The 21,764-nt window shown below is 39.9% G+C and overlaps 1 protein-coding gene across 22 annotated transcripts in view; it reads left to right on the top strand.

Annotated features, from left to right (window-relative positions):
• phldb1b (pleckstrin homology-like domain, family B, member 1b) overlaps positions 1-21,764 on the top strand; it is a 127,829-nt gene that overhangs the window by 18,619 nt on the left and 87,446 nt on the right. For 7 of the 22 annotated variants that reach the window (XM_051399219.1, XM_051399220.1, XM_051399212.1 and 4 more), the window contains exons 1-2: positions 14,420-14,661; positions 15,711-15,812. In XM_051399219.1, the coding sequence (XP_051255179.1) occupies positions 14,626-14,661; positions 15,711-15,812 (138 nt within the window). In that variant the 5' untranslated portion in view covers positions 14,420-14,625. Of the gene's footprint in view, positions 1-14,417; positions 14,662-15,710; positions 15,813-21,764 lie in introns of those variants that run through there. The other 15 variants (XM_051399201.1, XM_051399206.1, XM_051399204.1 and 12 more) reach the window with 5 other exon arrangements.

Raw genomic sequence — 21,764 nt, 5'->3', positions numbered from 1 at the left:
GCTCTCATCAACCTCATTTCCAGCAGCAAACAGTGACGTTTACATGCACAGAAGTTAAACAGCATTATCCTTTCAATTATGCCTTTTTGTCTGAATGGAGCATTTTCCGATTAGCACATGTAGGATATGCTGATATTATTCGGGTGTTAGGAGCATTCTTATGGTGGCTGTGGCTCAGGAGGTAGAGTGGGTTGTCCACTAATCGGAAGGTTGGCGGTTAGATCCCAGGCTCCACCCACATGTCAACTTGTCTTTGAGCAAAGTAGTGATCCTCAAATTGCTCCCGATGCTGTGCCATCAGTGTATGAATGTGTGTGAATGATTTAGATCTAATTTCTGATGAGCAGTTGGCACCATGCGTATGCATCTGTGTGAATGGACATGTAGTGGAAGGAAAGGTGCTATATAAGTGCAGTCTATTTGCCATTTACAGCGTATTCTGATAAGCGTCTCCATTGTGTTTTTTTCCGCAGTTTGCAACGGTTTACGGTCAGCTCTGCCAACAGTTTGTGAGGCTGGAGTATCAACTAAAGAAGGAGAGTGAATATAAGACTTCAGGTGGACACAAACACCACTCCAAATGAATGCTAATGTTGCTCTTTGTTTGCTGGATGTGTAAATAGGAAACTGGTTGCTAATATGGCTATATTAACTTTATAATGTGACAACATGTCAATGTTGTGTTTACAGCTTGTTGTAAAGAACGCACACTGTAAGTTCAGTACAAAACATTTTCAGATAACAAAAAGTATGTTGTGAATGTAATCAGACATAATGTTGTGTCTTCAGACTTCAGACAGCATCAGATCCATCATTTCTGTATTTCTTGCATTCTGGGCTCTCCTGTCTCTGCCTGATACAGTTCTGTGAGTGACTGGTTGTCAGGTAGTCTACTGGAAAACGGTATCAAACAGTCAGGGTTCAGTACCAAATAACAAGTTGGTTCAATTGCCAAACAACTGTGAAACTGACTAAATATTAGAAATGTAGACAGGTTACTCAGTAAGAGAGCAATTCCCAACGCCAATCTGTTTGACTTTGTCTTGGATTGTTTCATTTGAAATCTCTAATCCTCAACTTTAATCACTGGGTGACCGCCTAGATCTATCATGGGACAGCCATACTAATGTTACACGGATAAGCTAAGATATTTTTTGCATTAAAGATGCAAATATTCAATAAAGTAGAAGTAATCAGAGCAGAGTAAAAGAACTGTTACAGACAGACTTGAGCATCCAACTCCATCCGTTAATTAAGACTGTGGTATAGTTAAAAGCCCCAGAAAAAGCTAGTAACTGAATCTCAAGTTTCCAGGGTCAGGAAAGAACTCTCATGCTTTACTATTTCATTGGCGAATCATCAGAACACAATACTGCAGTGCGTTAAATGCTATAGTAGATTTCAGGCTACATGGAAATGTCACATTTAAGTCTATTCAGACTCATGCTGCTTCCCATTAACACCTTTAATGATTGATTATAAAACAAAAATGTTTCTAAACTGAATTTACTCTGATATTAACTCACATCCAGTGTATGATAAGAGCCCAGTACTGGCCTCATATATCTGTCTAACCCTCACACACACATAGTCCTACATGTCCCCTCTGGTGTGTTGTGGCCCTCCAGTGTGTGTGTGTGTGTGTGTGTGTGTGTGTGTGAACCCTAGTGTGGGTCCTGTAGTCCAGTACGCAGCAGCAGGCCAGCAGTGTTCCCACTCCTCCTCCAGAGGATTACTGCTGTTGAAAGAACCTCTTTGTCCCCGCAAGGCCGGAATGCCTGTCCAGCTCCACGTCTTTGGGAAACACTGAGCCAAAAGTCAACTGAGCGATGGAATACCACATTCCCAGTCACCCACCCCCATTGGTTTTGCTCAAGGTGGAAGGAACATATGTTATTTACTCTCACTACTATATTCCGGTTATTCATCTTTGGTTGAAGGGAATATCAGCCTAGGCATGTTCTGGTGGTTGGTCCACTGGTAACTGGACAGATATATTTGTTACGGAATGCAAAGAAATACAAATATGTCTTTGTGATATCAAACAAGGTTTCTGAGGGGATGCTTTAATATTATGCCTGTGTTTTTGGTTGGTTTGTGCAACTGCTGAAATATTAAGGCTGCATTAATCAGTCTTTGGCCATTTTGAGGACTCCAGAACAAGTTTTGAATTTGAATATGTTAACTAGCTAACACATTGTTTACACATCCAGCAGACATGGAGCAACGTTAGCATTCATTTGGGAGTCATGTCAGGTAGCGTCCAATGGGTTTATCAGAGCTGAAAGGAAGAAAAGAGCTGGCTGCTACTGCTGGAACCAGTGAACAAGAACAGTAAAACCAAAACAATAAGCTGAAAGACATCAAATGGGAACTGCAGAGTTGGGTCATCAGTAAGAGCTTCCCATTACACATTATGCATTGTAATTTCATTGATTGTTCGTATTTTAATAAGTTTATATTCATGTGCAGCTTTGAAGTCTTGTGAAAAAATTCTGCTGGCTTTGTATCTTGAGACAGGTGGGAGAGGAGACAGTTACACCTATTAATCTGGGGCTGCTGGACATAAATTGACCAACTGTGGTGCCAGCCCCAGTCTGTTTGTGGATTACCAGCCTTTTGGGATTGAGTATTCATGCAAGGGTTCACACTTCAGCTGATCTCTTCTTATAATTAGGGTTGTTCCAATACCAGAATCAGAAATGCCTCATACATAGCTTAAAATGCTGGATCGGATATCAGCGAGTATGCGATTCTATGCACTGATCCGATATCACAAAAGTTTCTCCTTTGCGCTCAGAATAGGAACTACACTGTTAGATGCCACTAAATCCTACACTGGTCCTTAAATGTACTTATCACTAGTGTGGCATCAGTTCTCTGTATCGACTGATACCCCAAATTCAGGTATCAGAATCAGTATCAGGAAGGAAAAAATTGTATTGGAACATCTCTACTGATAATATACGCTGTGACTAAGCTGGTCATGTTTCTCATCACCTTCATTCTTATCACTATATTTTTAGCCCATGACTGAGTATTTGTTGGCATGACAGCACACTCACCCTCATTGTTGGTCTTGGACTCCAGCAAAGATTTGTTTCAGTAGAAGCTTGAACACAGTGTTATTAAAGGAACACATCTCCAGATATCTGTGTTTTGAGAATGATATTCTCACCCGGATCAGGAATAAAGAATGGATCTGAAAAGTTTGTAGCACACTCCTTCACAAAAGACCGCAGTTTGTTTTCAGTATGCCATCTTTGCAAGCCCACAAGAGCTCACTATTGATCCTCAAAAGATGGATTTTCAGTGGAGCAAACTTTTCACAGCTTCCTAGCAGCAACACAGCGAGTGGAAATATTGAGCCAATGCAATACAGCTGCAACGTTACTGAGCAGGGGGTTGGCAAGGAATCAAATGTTTAATAATTTACTGTAACAAACAGAGGTGTGCTTTTCAAAAAGTGAAAAAAAAAAAAAAAAGATATTTTTCAACTGTTTCCACTTCTACTCTGGAGTAAAAAGGCAGCCAGAGAAACACTGAGTCATCTCTGCCTGTGGCTCCAGCTCAGCGCCTTACTCAAAGTTACCATTTTGCAGTGTTGGATAACAGTGGTTTGGATACTGACAACAAGTATTCTTTCATGGAGACTTTGAGGTATAATTTCTACTGTCACTGGAGACAATAATCTGGTAATGACAGGCTCCCTGATCCTCAGAACTGCCGCGCTGCAGTTTCACACATCTCTGCTGGCAGTGATTTCACAGCTTTGATGACAAACACACGCCACAACAGCCGTTTTCCTGTTGTGTCATTTGCTCTGTTTACCTCAGCATTTATGTTATAACCTGTATTCATCTGTGGAAAGTCACCTGAGGATCGTACTATTTTTCAGTACTGTACAAACACAGATTAGACAGTTGAACTCAAGGGTATCTTAGTAGTAGTCACTGGAAGGCGAGAGGTATATTCTGTCACTTTCCTCCCCCTGTTTTCTCCTCTGGTCCTGGGATTCAACAGCATTTCTATAACCTCTCATCACCGTTCCAGTGTGTACAGTATGTTTGTGTGTGTAGAGTTATGCATGTGTGTGTTCACACCACTTTGTGTCTGTACACGACACAGACACAGGGCAGATGGTCTGTTTAGCTGCCGGCTGATAATGGCGTCCCTCCAATGCTCCGCGTTTCGTGCCAGAATAATGAATCTGTGTTTACTCATGCTATCAGGCTACGAGGGATACACTGGTATCTCGCTGTGCATAGATTTGCATTTTAATGTGTGGTGGTTTGGATTAGTCTTATCTGTGGTAAATAGAGGTAATCATTCAAAACAAAAAGTAATTCATCATTCAAACCAAATAAATCTTTTCTTTGGAAAAGTTCTGAAAGTGGCTGTAATGTGTCTGTTTGTGTCAGCACATAATTCATTGATTGGAACAAGACCCCGCTGACAGGCTGGTTTGTCAGAGTGCATTCAAATCTGATTTAAAACCTGTCCCACTTTCCCAAAAGAAATCTTTTCCTGCACCACATATCTGACCAATTAATTGACAGCTGCCAAGGAGCTTTTCTAGCCAGATTAATCTTTTCTTGAGACAACTGAAACACCAGTTTCAATGCTCCAGTTCAAACCCAGCTGTAACCTTCAAGTTTTCCATCATGGAACCAGTCACTTGTGAAAGCAGTCCACATCTATTTAAAGCTGCATAAAGTTTTTTTTTTTTTTTTTTTTTTGGACCACTTGGGGGCAGCCAAACACCCATATAAAGTTGTTCTGGCTAACATGTTAGAAAAGTTACAGAACAATTACCCTCAAATTTCTGTTTGTTTCACATATTGTGGCCTAAAGTTGTTTTGGCTAAAGTATTAACATACCGTTTCATATCCAGCAGACACAGAGCTACATTAGCATCCATTTGGAGTTATGTTTCTAGTCACCTTATGATCTATATTTATATTTTGGACCAACTCCTGCTATGTCTTTAGCTGCTAAATGCTCCACTATGGTCACTAGTTAGCAGCTAACTTTGTCTGTATGCTGTTTGATACTGGGCAAATAGTGTGTGGGTTTATCTTTTGGATATTTAAAAAAACTATGTACCTGCTGTGTCTGAAAAAACAAAATGATGATCCAAAATAGACCTGTTAACTTATGTTAGCATAAAGACTGGAAAAGGGGGGAAACAGCTAGCTAGCTCTGTAACAAAATCTTCCCACTAGCACCACTAAAGCTCACTGGTTAACATATTATATTGTTTGTTAAAGCGCTACAAAAACCTGCTAAAAGGACAGCTTATGGTTTTATTGAGGTTATGATAGGCTAAGCTAAGCAGCTGCGGCCTGTAGCGTCATATGTAACAGACTATATGGAGCTTCTTATCTAGATATTGAAACAACTGCACATAGTTTAATATTCATATGTAGATGGACAAATCCTCATGATAAACAGAAATATATAAGACTCATCATTCTTTTCTTTAAGTATTTTTTGGGGCTTTTTATTGCCTTTATGATAGTGACAGCTGAAGATAGACAGGGGGGGGAGAGGGGATGACACATAGCAAAGGGCCACAGGTCGGGTTCGAACCCTGGGCCGCTGCAGCAAAGACTAAGCCTCGGTACATGGGTCGCCAGCTCTACCCACTGAGCTAACCGGGCGCCCAATACTCATCATTCTAGTATCAAACTGATAATAAATTCTGATTTTTTTAAGCTAAGAGGATATCTTTTTCGGTCAGTTTGCTGCTGACGGACTTTCGTTTTGAAATGTGAAAACAAAAACAAAAAGCTACCGGATTTCTGTTTTTTGTTTCCATTTTTGTTCCCCCAGTTGCCATTCCACCACCTGCTGTAATCAGAACTCAAATGGTAAAACTAAAATGTAGAAGTGTGAGCAGATGTAACAATAACATTAGTAGTGTTCATAGTTGGGGTCAGTCCTGTCCCACAGCAGAGGCTAACCCTGACCTCGGCCTGTGTCACTAACAGGAAATGGTCCCTGGCTCGGCTGGCTGTACAGGAAGTCTACATATAGTGGCACTCAGACTGCTGGATGAAGCCTCTCTGTGTGACATCTTCTTCCTCTATCTGTCACACACTTCCTCCTGCTGCCCCCAAACTCTTTCTTTGAGTCTTTGAGTACAAACGCACTGCTTAAAGAATTATTTTTTTGCAAATTTTCAAATGTATTTGAATAATATAAATGATCAAGTAGTATCAATCTGATCCAAGTAAATAACCATATAATCTATACAAAACTATCTACCTCTAACTACTTGATGGATTTGTGACAAGATAAGTTGTCAAAGCTCAGAAAAGAAAAAGTTGTCGCTGTTGTTTTTTGTAGTAGTTGTTTCTTGAAGCCGAGACGCCACAACTAAAGATGCCACTAACCAAAGCTTTTCAGGCTCGGCCCATAAAGCTTGTAAATGCTATGTTTAGGTTTGGATGCAACCACTAGAGTGAGAGCACTGATGCCTACACAGTCTGCTATATATTATGGGGTAGAAAATAGTGAAAAAAACTTGAAGGACATGATTTGTCAACGCGCAAACTTCCATAGTTGGACTTCTTTCTGTGTGTCTTACCAAATAATAACTGCTCCAGGAGTTCTTTATGACCTCCAATACATTTAAGGTCAGAAGTCAAAAACCATGTTAAAAAAAGTCTAAACGTTTTTCCTTCCTGGTTTTCCTTTGAACAAGTTGTAAATTACATTCCCTGACACCCCTTGTCTGGTATATACCTCTAAAATATTCCATGAAATTCCAGAAATTCCAAGACTAGTGCTAAGAGGTCATATATGTTCTCTTAGGTCCACCAAGATGAATCAAACCAAAGACAGACATTGATGTTAGACTGGAAACCTCCTCTGTCACCTCGGTCTGCTAGTCTGTTGAACAAATCCCATAGAGTGCCACTCACCAATGTCTCATCTCCTTTCTCATGTCAAATACCAGCCTGGTTGGCGGACATGACAGCAGACATTTTGACCTGTCATAGTAGAAAGGAGCCGGCATGGACAGTGCCAGGGTATGTATTTTGAAGGTCCACCTAAGGATGAGCATTACAGACTAGTTTAGGCTGTGGTATGTAAGGCTTATGTTATATATCTGTATACATGCAAATGTACTAGTGATTGGAGCTGGGGGTGGGGGTTACAATGTTTATCTGCAAAATAATCAGGATAACAATAGGGTAAGCTTTGGATCAGATTCAAACTTAGACATTTCACCAATATAATTTCATTTTGCAGCACTAAATTACTTGTATAAGTGATCTGCAGTGTAAACATTACGTACGGTGATGCCATATCCCTCTGCTTGGTCAGTGAATTTACTACTTTGAATGTAAATGATCATGTAAATGATGCTGCCTTACCTTGATGCAGTTCGTGCAACTCTTACTCACTCACTGTTCATGTAAAGGGGAGTGGATTCACCGTTATTCTTCCCCTCTTCCCCTTCACACTGCCTTTCAAAGGCTGTTACAGGCTCTGAAACTAGATGACCTAAGGCATCCATTGGTACCAACCACGCATATTGGGAAGTAATGCTCCAAAGTTTGGCTTAATTTTCAAAGAGGCCCCCTGACCTCTGACCTCAAAATATCTGAATGAAAATGGGTTCTATGGGTACCCCATGGAGACATACTTTATGCCACCCTGCATAAGTCAGTGCCCCAGTTGTGCCCCTCCTGTCAAAGAAAATTTAGGCACACAGATAAAAAGATCCAACAGTTCTTTTCAAGAGCTGTTGGATTGACATTGGATTGTTCATGAACGTAAATCACTAACTTTTACATATCTGACATTAGAAATGACCTTTGTGTTTTTCAGCAATAACTCACTTTGGGTGATTAGATTTAGGTGTCTCTATATGACCAAACTATGAGTGTCTGAGGGTTTTTGCAGTTGTGAGCAGATGAAGGCTGTCTGCTGGGTGTTGTCAGACTGTGGTTTTGTACATATATGTTGTGTGTGAGAACTGTTCCGCCTCCTCCTCACTGCCATAAATTCACTTTCAGCTCTGAGCTGAATGTCTGCCATTCCATAAAAGTAGACTTGTGTAATTTATGTTGTGTTTTCCAGATGTTTAACTATCTTGTCATTGTTGTTATGATTTTGCATCCAAATCAGTTACCTCATCTCATCCCATTAGTTCACAACACTCAGCTGAGCCATGTACATTCAGCTGAGAGAACCACTTATCTCAGAGAATTTTACAGCTGGTATGGGGTGATTTTAAAAACACTTTTCTTTGTACATGCGGCATCAAAAGCAACGTTTCATATAATTTATCTTTTATGATTTGTAAATGTATACACAGCATATGGTCAGCATGTTGTCTTGCCTGAAAAGGACCCTATATAGTGAATCCACCCTTCTTCCCACGGTGCAAATATACTGCATTTCTGTGGGTTCTGTCCAAAAACAGAATGTGTCATTTGGCCTTGGCCGCCTCAATCAGAGAAAAACAAAGTTACACTGCCTGAAATGGTAAAAATGTATCTTCAGCTTCAGTTTCCTGAGCAGAAGACACTGTGATGCCGATGATGGCCACTGGAGAAACCTGACATTTGTCTTTGAGTCGATATCACTGCTCTTGCAGTAAGACTTTCATTGTTTCATGTTTGAATTGTAGCTTTAGAGCTGCCACTATGAGTGTGACTGTGTGTGTGTGTTTCTGACTACTGTTTCAGACTAAAGCCGTGTCCCCAACTGAGGAAAAGCTGATTTTTAGGTCAGTGGTTAAGGGTAGGGTTTGGGAAGAAGTGGTTAATGTCAGGGGCAGCTCTAGAGGGGTGGCAGCTTTCACCCATTACCTTAAGTTAATGATATCTTATTACCACATAAGTGACAAGTGAAGGAAAAAAATCATGTTAAATGTTAAATGAAAAAAGACATTTGGAGAAATGACTGAAGATTTGGAAATATAAATATTTCTAATGCCACCTTCGGATATTTCTGTTCAGTGCTTTATGTGCCACAATAATGTAATGCTTTTGAGATCAAATATCATCATTTGTGGGCTTTTCCAAGCAAATATTGATATTTGTTTGCGATTAAATCAGCATTTATTTCTGCCACCCCCACACAAGTCTCCATGCCAATCTTTTGCCACCCCATATGGAATGTTTTCCTAGATCCCCCCGAGGGAAAGTCTCCAGGAAATGAATGTACAGTTTAAGTATATGTTACGAAAATAAATAAACGTGTGTCTGTAAAAAGAAACCCTTCTAAAGGTCAGAGAGAATGCAGCCAGAGAGGGCATAAAAACGATAAGGGGATTTTATGACTGAAGAGAAAGACTATTGAAGAGAAATAGACAGACGGAGAGAACTGTGGAGGGATGGAAAGAGAGATGTCTCTGCCGAGGGAGGATTATCCAACAGGCTTCATTATCAGAACTCAGGAGGGCCGAACAGAGCTGTGCGGTGGCAGCTGGCTGGACAAGATAGAACCAAGAAAGTATCAGCTCTTCTGCTGCCTACTGTCTGTCCTAATGTCCCTCCTCCATCATCCTGCTATCTCCTCTCTGCTCTCAGCTGACTAATGTAGAGTCAGTAACACTCATCTTGGTCTGTTTGTCTTCTGTCGGTGGGATCTCCTGCTACCTTGACACTTAAAGACAGGCGATGTGATCCATCCTCTGGCAGCCATTTCGAAGGCTCTCAGCTTGTGGCAGCAGGGGTGACATATTTTTCTAGTCCAACCCGGGACCTACCATCACCCTGGTTCCTTCGACAATAACAGTAATGACTTACTGTGATACATAAAAAGACACGGTTAACGTTATTAGTAACTCTTCCTGCTATGACAAGTCAAAATGTCTGCTGTAAAAGAAAATACTAATTTTTGTGTCCCCAATTCAAACCCCAACTAGCTTTTACCAGTTGGCCTTTAAAGGGCCAGTGCAGCTTTATAATCGCCAAAAAGTTATTATAGCTTTTAACTGTTGACTGAAAGGTGCCCAAAATGAATTTGTCTAATTCATGGGAGTTATATTTTAAAGGACAAAGCTTGCCCTGTCTTTTGTACAAGTTCAAGTTATACACATACAGAGCATACACACTCAGTAATCACTTGTTTACGTCTTCCTGATGGAGATGCTCATTGGCCGATAGCCATGTAGGCTAATCTACTAACCAACCAAAAGAAAGGACAAACAACACCAACAGGAATGCAGCAGCAGTGGCATGTTAAATGAGTACTTACTGGTATTGTAACCCAATATTATGCATGCATGTGACAAGCAATGTAAATATATCATTTGTCATGGCTATGGCTTATAAACACAGGACTGTTAGCTGCTAATGGCATTACATAACATACCATAACATCATAGAGTTAGTTAAGATCTGATTCCACAACCACATGAGTTCATAGAAGTGTTTTTATTCCTAAACACTGACATTGTCTGTGAGCTATGTTAGCTTCTACTGCTATCAGGCAACACAATGGCTGACAGATGTCTTAGCCATCTGATGGTGCCCTCGCTTGGAGACAGACCCACTAATGGGGATAAAACCTCACAGCACCGTAGGAATCTTGATGTCAGATTATGAAAAGCTTCCAACACAACACTACAGGTTGAATGTACCGGTGTTACAGGCTACAGAGCTCTGTGCTTTTGGAGCCGGGCTTCTTAAGGGATAAAGACTAGACAGTTATTTGTCTTTACAAGTTGTTTTGTGTACTTACCATTATTTGCATACAGATCCATGTCCGGTGGACCTCCATAAAGCAGCCAGGTGTGTTTACAAGGAAGTTTGTGACACACCTGCAAAGCCTCAGTGCCTCCTTCAAGTCCGTTCATTTAATCCTCATCACTGTTTCCAGAGATTTTTTCTGCTGTGATCATAAAGCGTCTCGCCTGTGGCTACAGACTGCATCTATTCTCCGGCCAAACCATTTGAACACGTGACCAAACCTGCAAACATGTAACAGGCTGGTAGGAGTGTTAGTTACATCATACAGAACACAGATTTGTGCAGCTTTAGGGCACAACTTTGTTCCGTAACTTCAAACAGTGACCTCTGACCCCTGACCTTTGGTCTTGGGTATATTTTGAACCAGACATGATCATATGCTGTTGTAGCTACTAAGTACATTTTATTTTTATAGCGCTTTCAAGCAGTCACAAAGCAATGCTGTAGTATCTTCTTAAAAATATATAAAATATCATCTCAAGCTATATCGTTGAAAATTGTGAGAAAATAAGAAACAAATGTGGAATTCTACAGAATACACTATATTTAGATTTCACAAATGTAAACTGTACTTTTGTTCAAAATGTGTGAACTGGGCAAAGACACAATTTGGCCCGTCAATGGAAAAATGCCACTGAGTAAGAATAGAACAGTTGCACAACGATGAGTGGACAACGAACATTTTCTGAACAGTATTCAAACATAATAGGCATGTTCTCCTCAGATGAGTATAAAATGACCCATCCTTTTGTTTTCACATTCCTGATTATTTCCACATTCTCTGATATGACCCCCAGCCTGTTTAAGTGACCAGTTTATTTCTCCCAGTGGAGTGACTGCTGCTGGATGAGAGACTGGCAAACCTCCCCTACACAGACCCACAGACACACTTCACCCACTAGAACCTCCCCTTTCCTGTTCTTTTCCCTTTTACTCTACTATAAAAGCAGGCTATTGTAAAGCACAGACTGCATTTAATGAGCCTATACTGTGTTTTCATTACAAGCATTCAGTAACTCTGACTGGTTGCCATGGAAGTGGAATAATTACCCACTAGTAAACCGACTTCACCCACACTTTTAGCTTGACATACTGTAAGTATTTGCCCCGTGAGCAGCATCCCAAGGATGATGATACCAATTGCTGGTTGGTTTGACCATCCAACATCTGTCAGTTGCTGCAGCTTGGTCAGTGGCCCTATGCTGCAAAGTGGGACAGGAACTCCGGTAGTGTCATTTGCAGACGTGTCTGTCTGATGTAATGTTCTAATGTGTCGTAGAAGTCAGGCGATGTAGTATAAAGAGTGAGAAAGTCCATATGGCGGTTGGGGGCTTTTACCCAGGAGACCTCTGTTAATGTTCCTAACTTCTTTTTAATTACGTTACGTTGCGTTGTGGTGCGTTACATATCGTTATGTTATGTTACTTTGACTGAACACAACCAAGTAGTTTTTGTGCCTAAACGTAGCCAAAGTACGACCGTTTCAACTCATAAAATGTTGCTCAGCAGACTTTATTTTGAAAGTCTAACGTTGTATATTAATTGTTGATAACTTGACACACTATGTATTGTGGGATAGGGGGTGGCCATGGCTAAAATCTTACATCTATCACAGTATATAATGTGAATAAATATATGTGATATAGTAACGTTTTAGGAAATTCAACTACAGCTCTTTTGCATGCACAGACACTGAAACATAACACATTAATGGACAAACAAAGAGTGTTGTGCTGGTGCTGTTTTCAATTCTATCGGTTGGCACACTGAAAAAGATAACCCTGTCTACAGCTGCATTTCATTTCACATTTTTTCCCTCTTTCTATTATCTTTATTATTCATCCCATCTACATTTTTTTTAACCATCTTGTTGGCAGGGTTTCCAGTTCCCCTCCCTGCTTCTACATTTTTGCATTCCAACTAAATGGTGAGCCTCCCTCCCTCCTTCCCTCGCTTTCATAACTCCAAAAAAAAAAAAAAAAGATTCCCTCATGTGTGAGGAGTGATCCATGCCTGCTCTACAGAAAACAATGCCAGCCTTTCTGCCCTGGCATGAGAGGGAGAGAGGGAGGGACAGAAAAAAAGAAATAGAGAGATTGAGAGTTCTTTGTGTGTCCAGTGAGAGTTTCTGAATCTGAAGAAAGAAAAGCTGCTGATGTCCTCCCCCCAGTCTGAGGGAAATGGGCTTTGATGTGGTGGGAACAAACACACACTAGTTCTAAGCCTGATTTACACCTCGAAGGATGTTTTTAATATCAATCCCCATCTATCCATCCACGTTTTATACCAGCTTATACACTTATAACGATGAGTAAGGTAGCAAGTGATTATACATGCTACCTACTGTAGCGTCCACCAGTCTTAGCGGACTTTGATGTGTGGCTGCTGGTAGTTCAGCTTCTTCCAGCACCAGCGCTGTAGTTGGTGTGAAGGTGGAACTACAGGCCGTTTCTCCTCGGAGCTGGAAGGTAACGATACAGCTACGTGTAAAAACGAAATGGTCAAACTGCAGGGATTCATTTTCTTGGCAACGCTGCATAACTTTGATTTGCACCCAACTGCTAGCTTAGCTTGCTCAGTAGGCACCGGTGTTAGAGGCTCGCATGCAATGCATCCTGGTACATGTAGGCACTGCAGGTGAACTCAGCTCTCTTGGTAAATATAGCACCATTGTGAAATGTAGTACTTCAATTGGCTACATCAACACTGATTGGACATCCATATAAACATTTAAAATTACTCAAAAATATGTATCTAACATTTAAATGTTTAATGATTCCCTCCAGACATGTATTAAGACATATATACAATAGTGTGCTTGGAACAATAATGTGTGTCTGATATGTTTTTTATATGATATGCAAAAAAAAAAGGATTATCTCCACATTAAAAACCTTTAAAAGTCATCTGTTCCTTATGCCTCATATATAAAAATCCCACAATCTCTGAATATGCAAATGTTGTTCATATCTAAAGTTTTGCTGCTGGACACAAGATGTCTCCTCCTTCACTGTAAAGTCCATTCTCAGTGGATGTGCACTGGTGGCTTCAGGTTTCTACATCACACTGTACAAGTTGCATACTGGACCAGGACTGACTCCCTAACTATTTGTGATGTCACAAATCCTGCTGGTAGGCCCCGCCCCTTACAATCAGATTTTATAATTAGCACAGAGAAACTTTCCACTTTCAGCAGATGAATGTGAAAACATCCTTCTAGTGTCAAACTCTGTACAGACAGCATTCAAACAGCTCACTGTAGGATTGAGAAGAAACACTGATTATTGACTGGAGGGGGGCTTTAAACTGAAGTATATGCGTATGATGCAGTTTTCCTGTTCAGATCTGACCCCTGGATATCAACATAATACATTGTATTATATATAAAACATGATTGAAGATTTTAATCTTTTCATATTCATGTCTTTCAACTGGAAATAAACAAATCAACAAGGAAGACATGGTTGCTCCTCCTTCAGCATGTTCACCTCTTTATGTCTGATCTTTATTTGTATCAACTCACTTCAGTCATCACTCTTCCTCCGTTCCTCTTTTCTTCTCCTTCTCTCTTTTGATCACTGCTTACACATGCGCGCACTAACACTCACACACACACGCGCACACACATCTCTCTGTTATCTGGGACTTTGGTGCTGCCAGTCAGGAATGTAGGTCTTAGTTTAGTGGAGCAAGCAGCAACAGGTCCACCTCCTGAATGGGAGTTTGTGGAGGATACAGCAGCAGTAGCTTTAGACAAAGGACCCAGATCAAGACAAAGAGACAATCTGTGTTTAATGGAAAGAAGCGTTGTTGAAGAAATTGAATTCACTCTGCAGTCTTAGCGGGTGTCCTTCTCAATCAAGTTCACACTGATAGGATTGAGTCAGTTAGCCAGGAGCAGCTCTTTGCTATGGAGGCTATGCATTTGCTGGACAACTGGAGGAAGGTAATTATGATATGAAGAGACAACAGAGGACACTTTAAGGCTAAGAAGTTGGTAAAGAGAAACATTGCAGGGGGAAATGTTTGTAGTTGGGTGAATTCTTGCTTCTTCTGGCTCAGAAAAGAAGAGTTTCTTATTGCACTGAAGCATTTTCAGACAGAATTTTCTCAACATTTATTTTTATTTTCTGGCTGTTTTGTGATTTCCTTCCCTGCAGCTGACTCCACTGCCGAATATCATTTCACGGGTCTGTCAGAAGAGCAAATATGAGGATATTGCAGCAGTGTTTTGTTATCCTGAAGGCAGGGAGCATCAGAACCATATTTTCCATCCCTGCTGCAAAACATTTTAGGCATGCAAATGACCCCGGGTAGTCTCTGGTTCTCTGTGATTGCCATAACAGTTTGTTTTCTACCCTTTCTGGATGGTTTTGCTCACAGCCACAAGCTTCACACATCTCATAGAATGACTGCAAAAGTGATTGCATGATATTCACCCTTGTATAGAATCTGGACACAGATGCACCAATATAGACATGGAATATATTTATAGCCGTTCATTCAGTGCTGACTTGCTGGAAATACCCAAAAATGAGTGCGTAATATGGGAGGAATTTGTGAACACTGTGTGTGTGTGCTTTCATAGAACTGAGAGACGCGAGAGCAACCAAGGGTGGCTGACTTCCAGTGGATGTGTCAACTACCAAGAGACTTAAATGCGTGTGTGTGTGTGTGTGTGTTACTTCCTCAGAGTGTGTTGCTAAACGCTGTCGACCATCTGTTGTGTGTGTTTGTGCTGACAGCATGAATCACACCTTGACACATTAGTGTGTAGTGGGGAGGGGGAATCCCGCTAAATATGGCTCAGTTGTCTTAAATAGTTGTGAAAAAAGTGAGTTTAATAGACTTTTTAAAACACTTTGTTCTCACGTATCCACATCTGACACGTAAGATTTTGATACTGTGGCTAGCCGTTAGAGATGAAGTCACCCCATGACGGCATCCGTTACATCATTTTGTGGCTAATATCAACGTCCTCATTTCCTCCCTCAGGATCTTCATGTGTCGCAGGGAGCTGTGGACAGCTCAGTGGACATGGACCGCCTGAACAGGAACATGCCGGAGTTTGGACGGCAAACCCACCAGGTGTTACAGGTGAGTGTGTGTGCTTTGGGAGAGGAGAGATGTAGAGGGGGAAAATGGAGTGAGTCAGAAAGAGAGAGCCTTATTGTTCTTAACTTGGCAGCCATCACAGAAAAACGCAGTCATATGTTATCAATGTGTCAGCTTTGTTGCATGTTTCCAGTGTGCGGACCCTTTCACACACTCACACACACACACACACACACACACACACACACACACACACACACACACACACACACACACACACACACACACAGTGCAAGCTCTCATCTTCTGATAACTGTATCCATTGATGTTAAATGTCACCACGTTGGCTGCTCTGGCAGATTTCTGGCGCTAAAACTCTCCATGGATGATAAATACAGGGTTGAAGGCCCAGCTGAGTGAAGAGGCAGCAGGTCGGGTCAGGCCGTGCAGCTGGGACGCGTCCTGACAGCATATGTCAGTGTGTTGTAAAGCAGGAATCTACAGCCAGAGTCAGTAATTAGACAGACCCGGAGATTGGATCTCTGCGTTTCCCACCTGCTGGGTCTGACAATCCTATCAGGCATTAAGAGGAGGGCTTTGTGTGTGTGTGTGTGTGGGCATGTTTTACCCTATTTGTGGGGTCCAAAAGCCAGGAGACCATTACACCGCTGTGGTCTGACAGCTTTGTGGGGACCAAAATGCTGGCCTGTTTGAGGGTTAGGACTTGCTTTTAGGGTTAGGGTTAGGCACTAACACAATTGTGATTGTTAAGGTTGGGGTAAGGGGCTAGGGAATGCATTATAGCAATGACAGGTCCCCAAACATGTAGTAAGCGTGTGTGTGTGTGGGTGTGTGTGTGTCTGTGTCTGTGTCTGTGTCTCTGTGTGTATGTGTGTGTGTGTGTGTGTGTGTGTGTGTGTGTGTGTGTGTGTGTGTGTGTGTGTGTGTGTGTGTGTGTGTGTGTGTGTCTGTTGTTGCGTGTATGGGAGTTAGACGGAGTGAGAAATGGGAGATGAAACACAATGAGATTAAACTTTAATGACTCCTGTAAGGAAACTGGGACGATGCTGCAGATACTGCACGGAAAAACATCAGAATATAGCAAACTGCAGGTATTTAGGTGAAATATTTGACCAAATTTTCAACAGAAGAGTAGAAGTGTATGATTGAAAAGTAAACAAAAACAAACTGTTAACAGTTCTTATCTAAAGACACATGTCTCAGTAAAACCCTAAGATATTTATTTTACTTTCAAACACCCACTGGTTTTGTATTTGATTTTCAAGTATGTGTATTAATTTTGTAACATCTTATGTGGAGCTCCTGCTGCAATACATCCACAGGTGTGTGTCTCTAATTAACTCAAATGTTGTCATTGTTGAAGCTTCCAAAGACATGACATCATCATCTGGGCTTTCCCAAATTGTTTAAAGGCATAATAATCTTAGTGTATGTAAACTTCTGACTTTGAAGAAAGTAATAAAAAAATCGTTCTCTCATTATTCTGGCATTTAGCAAATAGAAATAATTTTGGTAATCCTAACGGACCTAAAACAGGAAAAGTGATTGTCTAATTTCATGTCAGACAGTGAGGAAAAAAAAAAAAAATGTGTTTCTTCTTTCAAGTGTATGTACACTTCTGGTCTCCACTGTACATATGATGGGAAGGTAATCTATTGTGGAACAGGAATCCCCCTTTATTTTTTATGTATAGAAAAAAGAAAGGGTAAGGGGATATTCGAGACAGGTTTTAATTGTAGGGGGGAGGGGGGAAAATGAAATATTTAATTTTTTTATTAGGTGGTTTTCCTGGCCGGTTGGATTGAACTTAATTTATTAGTTAAAAATTAAAAACAAAAATTAAATTAATTAAAATAATGAAAAAATAGAACTAAACTTGAACTTAAATGTCTTTGAAGATGGCTGTGGATGTAACTCTCTTTTCTCTGTCCCACGCACACCACCTCTCTCATATGAGAGGCCAGAGACTTTGAGTTCTGGAACCAAGAGACCAGTAAACAAGTAACATTAGCATTTTACACTTAAATTAATTAAATAATAATTTTCCAACTCCTTGCTTTTCTTTTTTTGCCCTTTAAGCTAAGTTAAATGTGTAATTTTAAGTATTTTTAAAAGCATAATGGAAAAAGATGTACCAGGACAAATTTTAAAGGTTATAAGGATGTTACTTTTTATTAAATATCCTCTAATCTGGGACATCCCCGGCGTCCCCCAAGCATCCCCCAACTACGTATAAAAACAGGGGGTGTATTATATGTCTGTCAAAACCAGGGGCCAACCTAGGGGCCCCCCCTGGAACCCCGCCCAGGGGGGGAAAATGTCCCCACTAGGCTTGTTTATCCAATTATGTGGAAAAAAGGCCGGGGGTGAAGGGGGGGAGAGGGGAATAGTGAATTTGGGAATTTTTCGTTTGAAGTTTGTGGCCGTTGGCGTTTATTTAACTTTAAGAATTTAATTTTTAGAAAATTGTATTATAGAAAAAAAATTTGTGTAAGTAAAACATCAGCCTTAAACTTGTTTATATTTTTAAATGTTTGTCAAAATAAGAAAAAGTAGCAGATGAACTCTGTCCCACCTGAAGCTCCCCCCCCGCTGTCTTGTTAGAGCCACGGATGACTGAAACTTTGAGTCTGAGAGAAACAAAAAAAAGTCCATAAAAATTTAATTAAAAAAAAAATTAATCCTAGAATATTTCTAACTCACCTTTTGTTTTTTTTTCCCCCCTGCATGGGTAAATAAGCTTTTTTTTTAAGTACATCTAAAAACATAATGGAAGGAGGATAATCAAAAAAGTTTTTAAGGTTCTTAGGATGGAATTTTTTGTTTAAAAAACACTCTATTTTGGGGAAAAAAAACCCCCCCCCCAGACCATCCCTAAGTACAGATTGAAAATATGAAATAAGTTTTAAAAAACCAAAAGACTCGAGAGGTTTGGTCGACCCCGTGACCCAAAAAACCACCAATATGGTGTGTGGTATATCACCCGAATAATCATTTTTTATCAATAAGGGTGGAAAGCTGGGAGGGGTGGAAGGGGGAGGAGGTGATATTGGATTAGGTGATTTGGTTGTTGATGTGTGTGTGGTTGATGTAGATTTGCTCTTGAGAAAAATCGTAATTAGAAATAAAAATAATGTAACTAAAAAATCAGCCGTGATAACATCAGCCTTATAAAAGTTGTTTTCATTTGTAAAAGTTTGGGAGGAGAACGAATGCAGCTGGGGGTGTCCTTCCCCTGGGGAGCTCCCACCATGCTGTCTTGTTAGAGACGCAGATGACTGAAACTTTGTGTCCTTGAGACACTAATCAACAGGTACCACCATTTTTATCCAAAAAATTTTCTTCCTAAAAATTTATTACATAATTTGCTGTTTTTTTTGCCCTTTAAGAAGTTTAAAAAGATTTTTTTTTAAAAAAATAGTAAAAAAATAATGTGAAAAGATTTTTCAGGGAAAAATTTTATTATTAATAGGTTAATAATTTTTTGTTTAAATATCATTCTAGGCTGGCCCCTCAACGTCCTCCCCCCAGATATAAAAAAAAACTATTATGAAAAGAAAAATAAGAGTTAAATATTTGAACAAAAAGAGGTTCCCTTTAGAAAATCCCCCATAGGGAACAAAAAATGGGGGGTGAATTTGTCCCCCCAACTTGTTTTATCAAAAAGGGGGGAATGCAGGGGGAGGGGGAGGGGGGGGGAAGGATTATTTTGTTGAAGTTTTGTGTCGGTTGGGTTGCCTGTTGGCTGGATTTTTACTTTAAAAATTTGAAATTAAGTATTAAAAATTATGTGTTGAATAATTAAAAAAAATAAATTTATAATTTAAAATGTTTACCAATTTTTCGAAATGTTGGTAGGTTGGCATGTGTGCAGGAAATCCCCGCATGCTGTCGTGTTGGTGGCGAGCATGCCGGAAGCTTTCGTGCGTGAGACACTGAAAACCGGGACCCTAAGTGCATCAAACCAAAACGTACATCTAAAATAATTTTTAAAACCTAAATCTTACTTTTATACTATTTCAACCTTTAAATATTTATTTTTACTTTCATCTGGAAAATAAATAAAATTTTTTTTTAAAGCCAGATTATAAAATTTAAGAGGATGTTTATTTTGGAAAAATTTTATTTTTTGGGGGGGTTACATTTTTCATAAAATATCCCTCCACCTTGGGGGAATAAAAAACGTCCCTTAAGTATTTAAAAAAATATAGGATTAGTAAAAGATTGGTGCCCATAAGGAAACCTACAAAAGTGGGGGTTGAGTTCCCCCCCCCCTAGGAAAACCACAAAGGGTGTGAGAAGGCCCCCCTTAAAGGGGGTGTATGGAAATTTTGAAAAAAGGGGGAGGGGGGGGGGGGGGGGGGGGGCATTTAGTTTTTAATAAATTTTAGGTGGAGGTTCTTGGGGCCTTGGCTTGGGGTTAAAAAATAAAAAAATATTTTAAAACCACACTTATTGTTGTTTTTAAATTTTAAGAAGTTATAACATAACCATAAAACTTGTTTATACTTTTATTTCTTTGGGGTTGGACGAGGTCAGAGTGGAGGCGGTCCGGTCAAGGCTGAGGGTATGCATCCCTCAGGCGTTAGTGACACAGACCAATCGGGGACTGTAACTTAACGTTAATCTAAAAAAAATCAAAAAAAACATTTGTTTTTTGTTTTAACATTTTACCCGAAAAATTATTTATTTTTTTAAAGTTGTTTTTTAATAACATTGTTTAAGGAAAAAAAAAAAATTTTTTTTAAATTCATCGGGAAATTAAATTAAATTAAAATTTACAACAGACTTTTTAATTCCTAGAAGAAGATATTTTTTTTAAAATAACACTTTTGGGACCTGATCACGCGTCCCCATAGCACATCTTACATCAGTGTATGAATAGAAACTGTGTTTTAAGTATCTGACAACCTAGAGACTTGGTCTAGCATTGGTCCCCATAAGGAACCACGACATGGTGTGTGATATGTCCCCACTAAGCTTGTTTATTCAATATGTGTGAAAACAGGCAGAGGTTGATGGAGGAGGGAGGGAATATTGAATTTGATGATTTTGTCGTTGAAGTTTCGTGCCTGTTGGCTTGAATTTAACTTTAGAAATTTGTCATTAAGAACATGCATTAGTGTAACTAAATATTATGCAGTGATAACATCAGACTTAAACTTGTTTTTCATATTTTGAAATGTTTGCAGATGACCATGAATGCAGCTGATGCTGTCATTCCTGTGGAAAGCTCCCAGCATGCTGTCTTGTTAGAGACGCAGATGACTGAAACTTTGAGTCCATGAGACACTAATCAACAGGTACATTCATGTTTAGCACTTAAACTTTACTCCTAGAATATTTCTAACTCACCGTTTGTTGCTTTTTATGCCCTTTAAGCAGGTAAATAAGCTGTTTTTTTAAATGCATCTAGAAACATAATGGTAATAGGATATTCAGGACAGATTTTAATGTTCATAGGGATGTTACTTTTGATAAAATATCACTCTATTCTGGGACATTCACGACGTCCCCATAGCACATCTTACATCATTGTATGAATAGAAACTGTGTGTTAAGTATCTGACAACCTAGAGACTTGGTCTAGCATTGGTCCCCATAAGGAACCATGACATGGTGTGTGATATGTCCCCACTAAGCTTGTTTATTCAATATGTGTGAAAACAGGCAGAGGTTGATGGAGGAGGAGGGAATATTGAATTTGATGATTTTGTCGTTGAAGTTTCGTGCCTGTTGGCTTGAATTTAACTTTAGAAATTTGTCATTAAGAACATGCATTAGTGTAACTAAATATTATGCAGTGATAACATCAGACTTAAACTTGTTTTTCATATTTTGAAATGTTTGCAGATGACCATGAATGTAGCTGATGCTGTCATTCCTGTGGAAAGCTCCCAGCATGCTGTCTTGTTAGAGACGCAGATGACTGAAACTTTGAGTCCATGAGACACTAATCAACAGGTACATTCA

Source organism: Dicentrarchus labrax, unplaced genomic scaffold (genome assembly GCF_905237075.1).
Source record: "Dicentrarchus labrax unplaced genomic scaffold, dlabrax2021, whole genome shotgun sequence".
NCBI classification, from domain to species: Eukaryota; Metazoa; Chordata; class Actinopteri; family Moronidae; genus Dicentrarchus; species Dicentrarchus labrax.
Note: the sequence above shows the minus strand (reverse complement) of the source record. Positions and strands in the feature narration are given on the sequence as shown.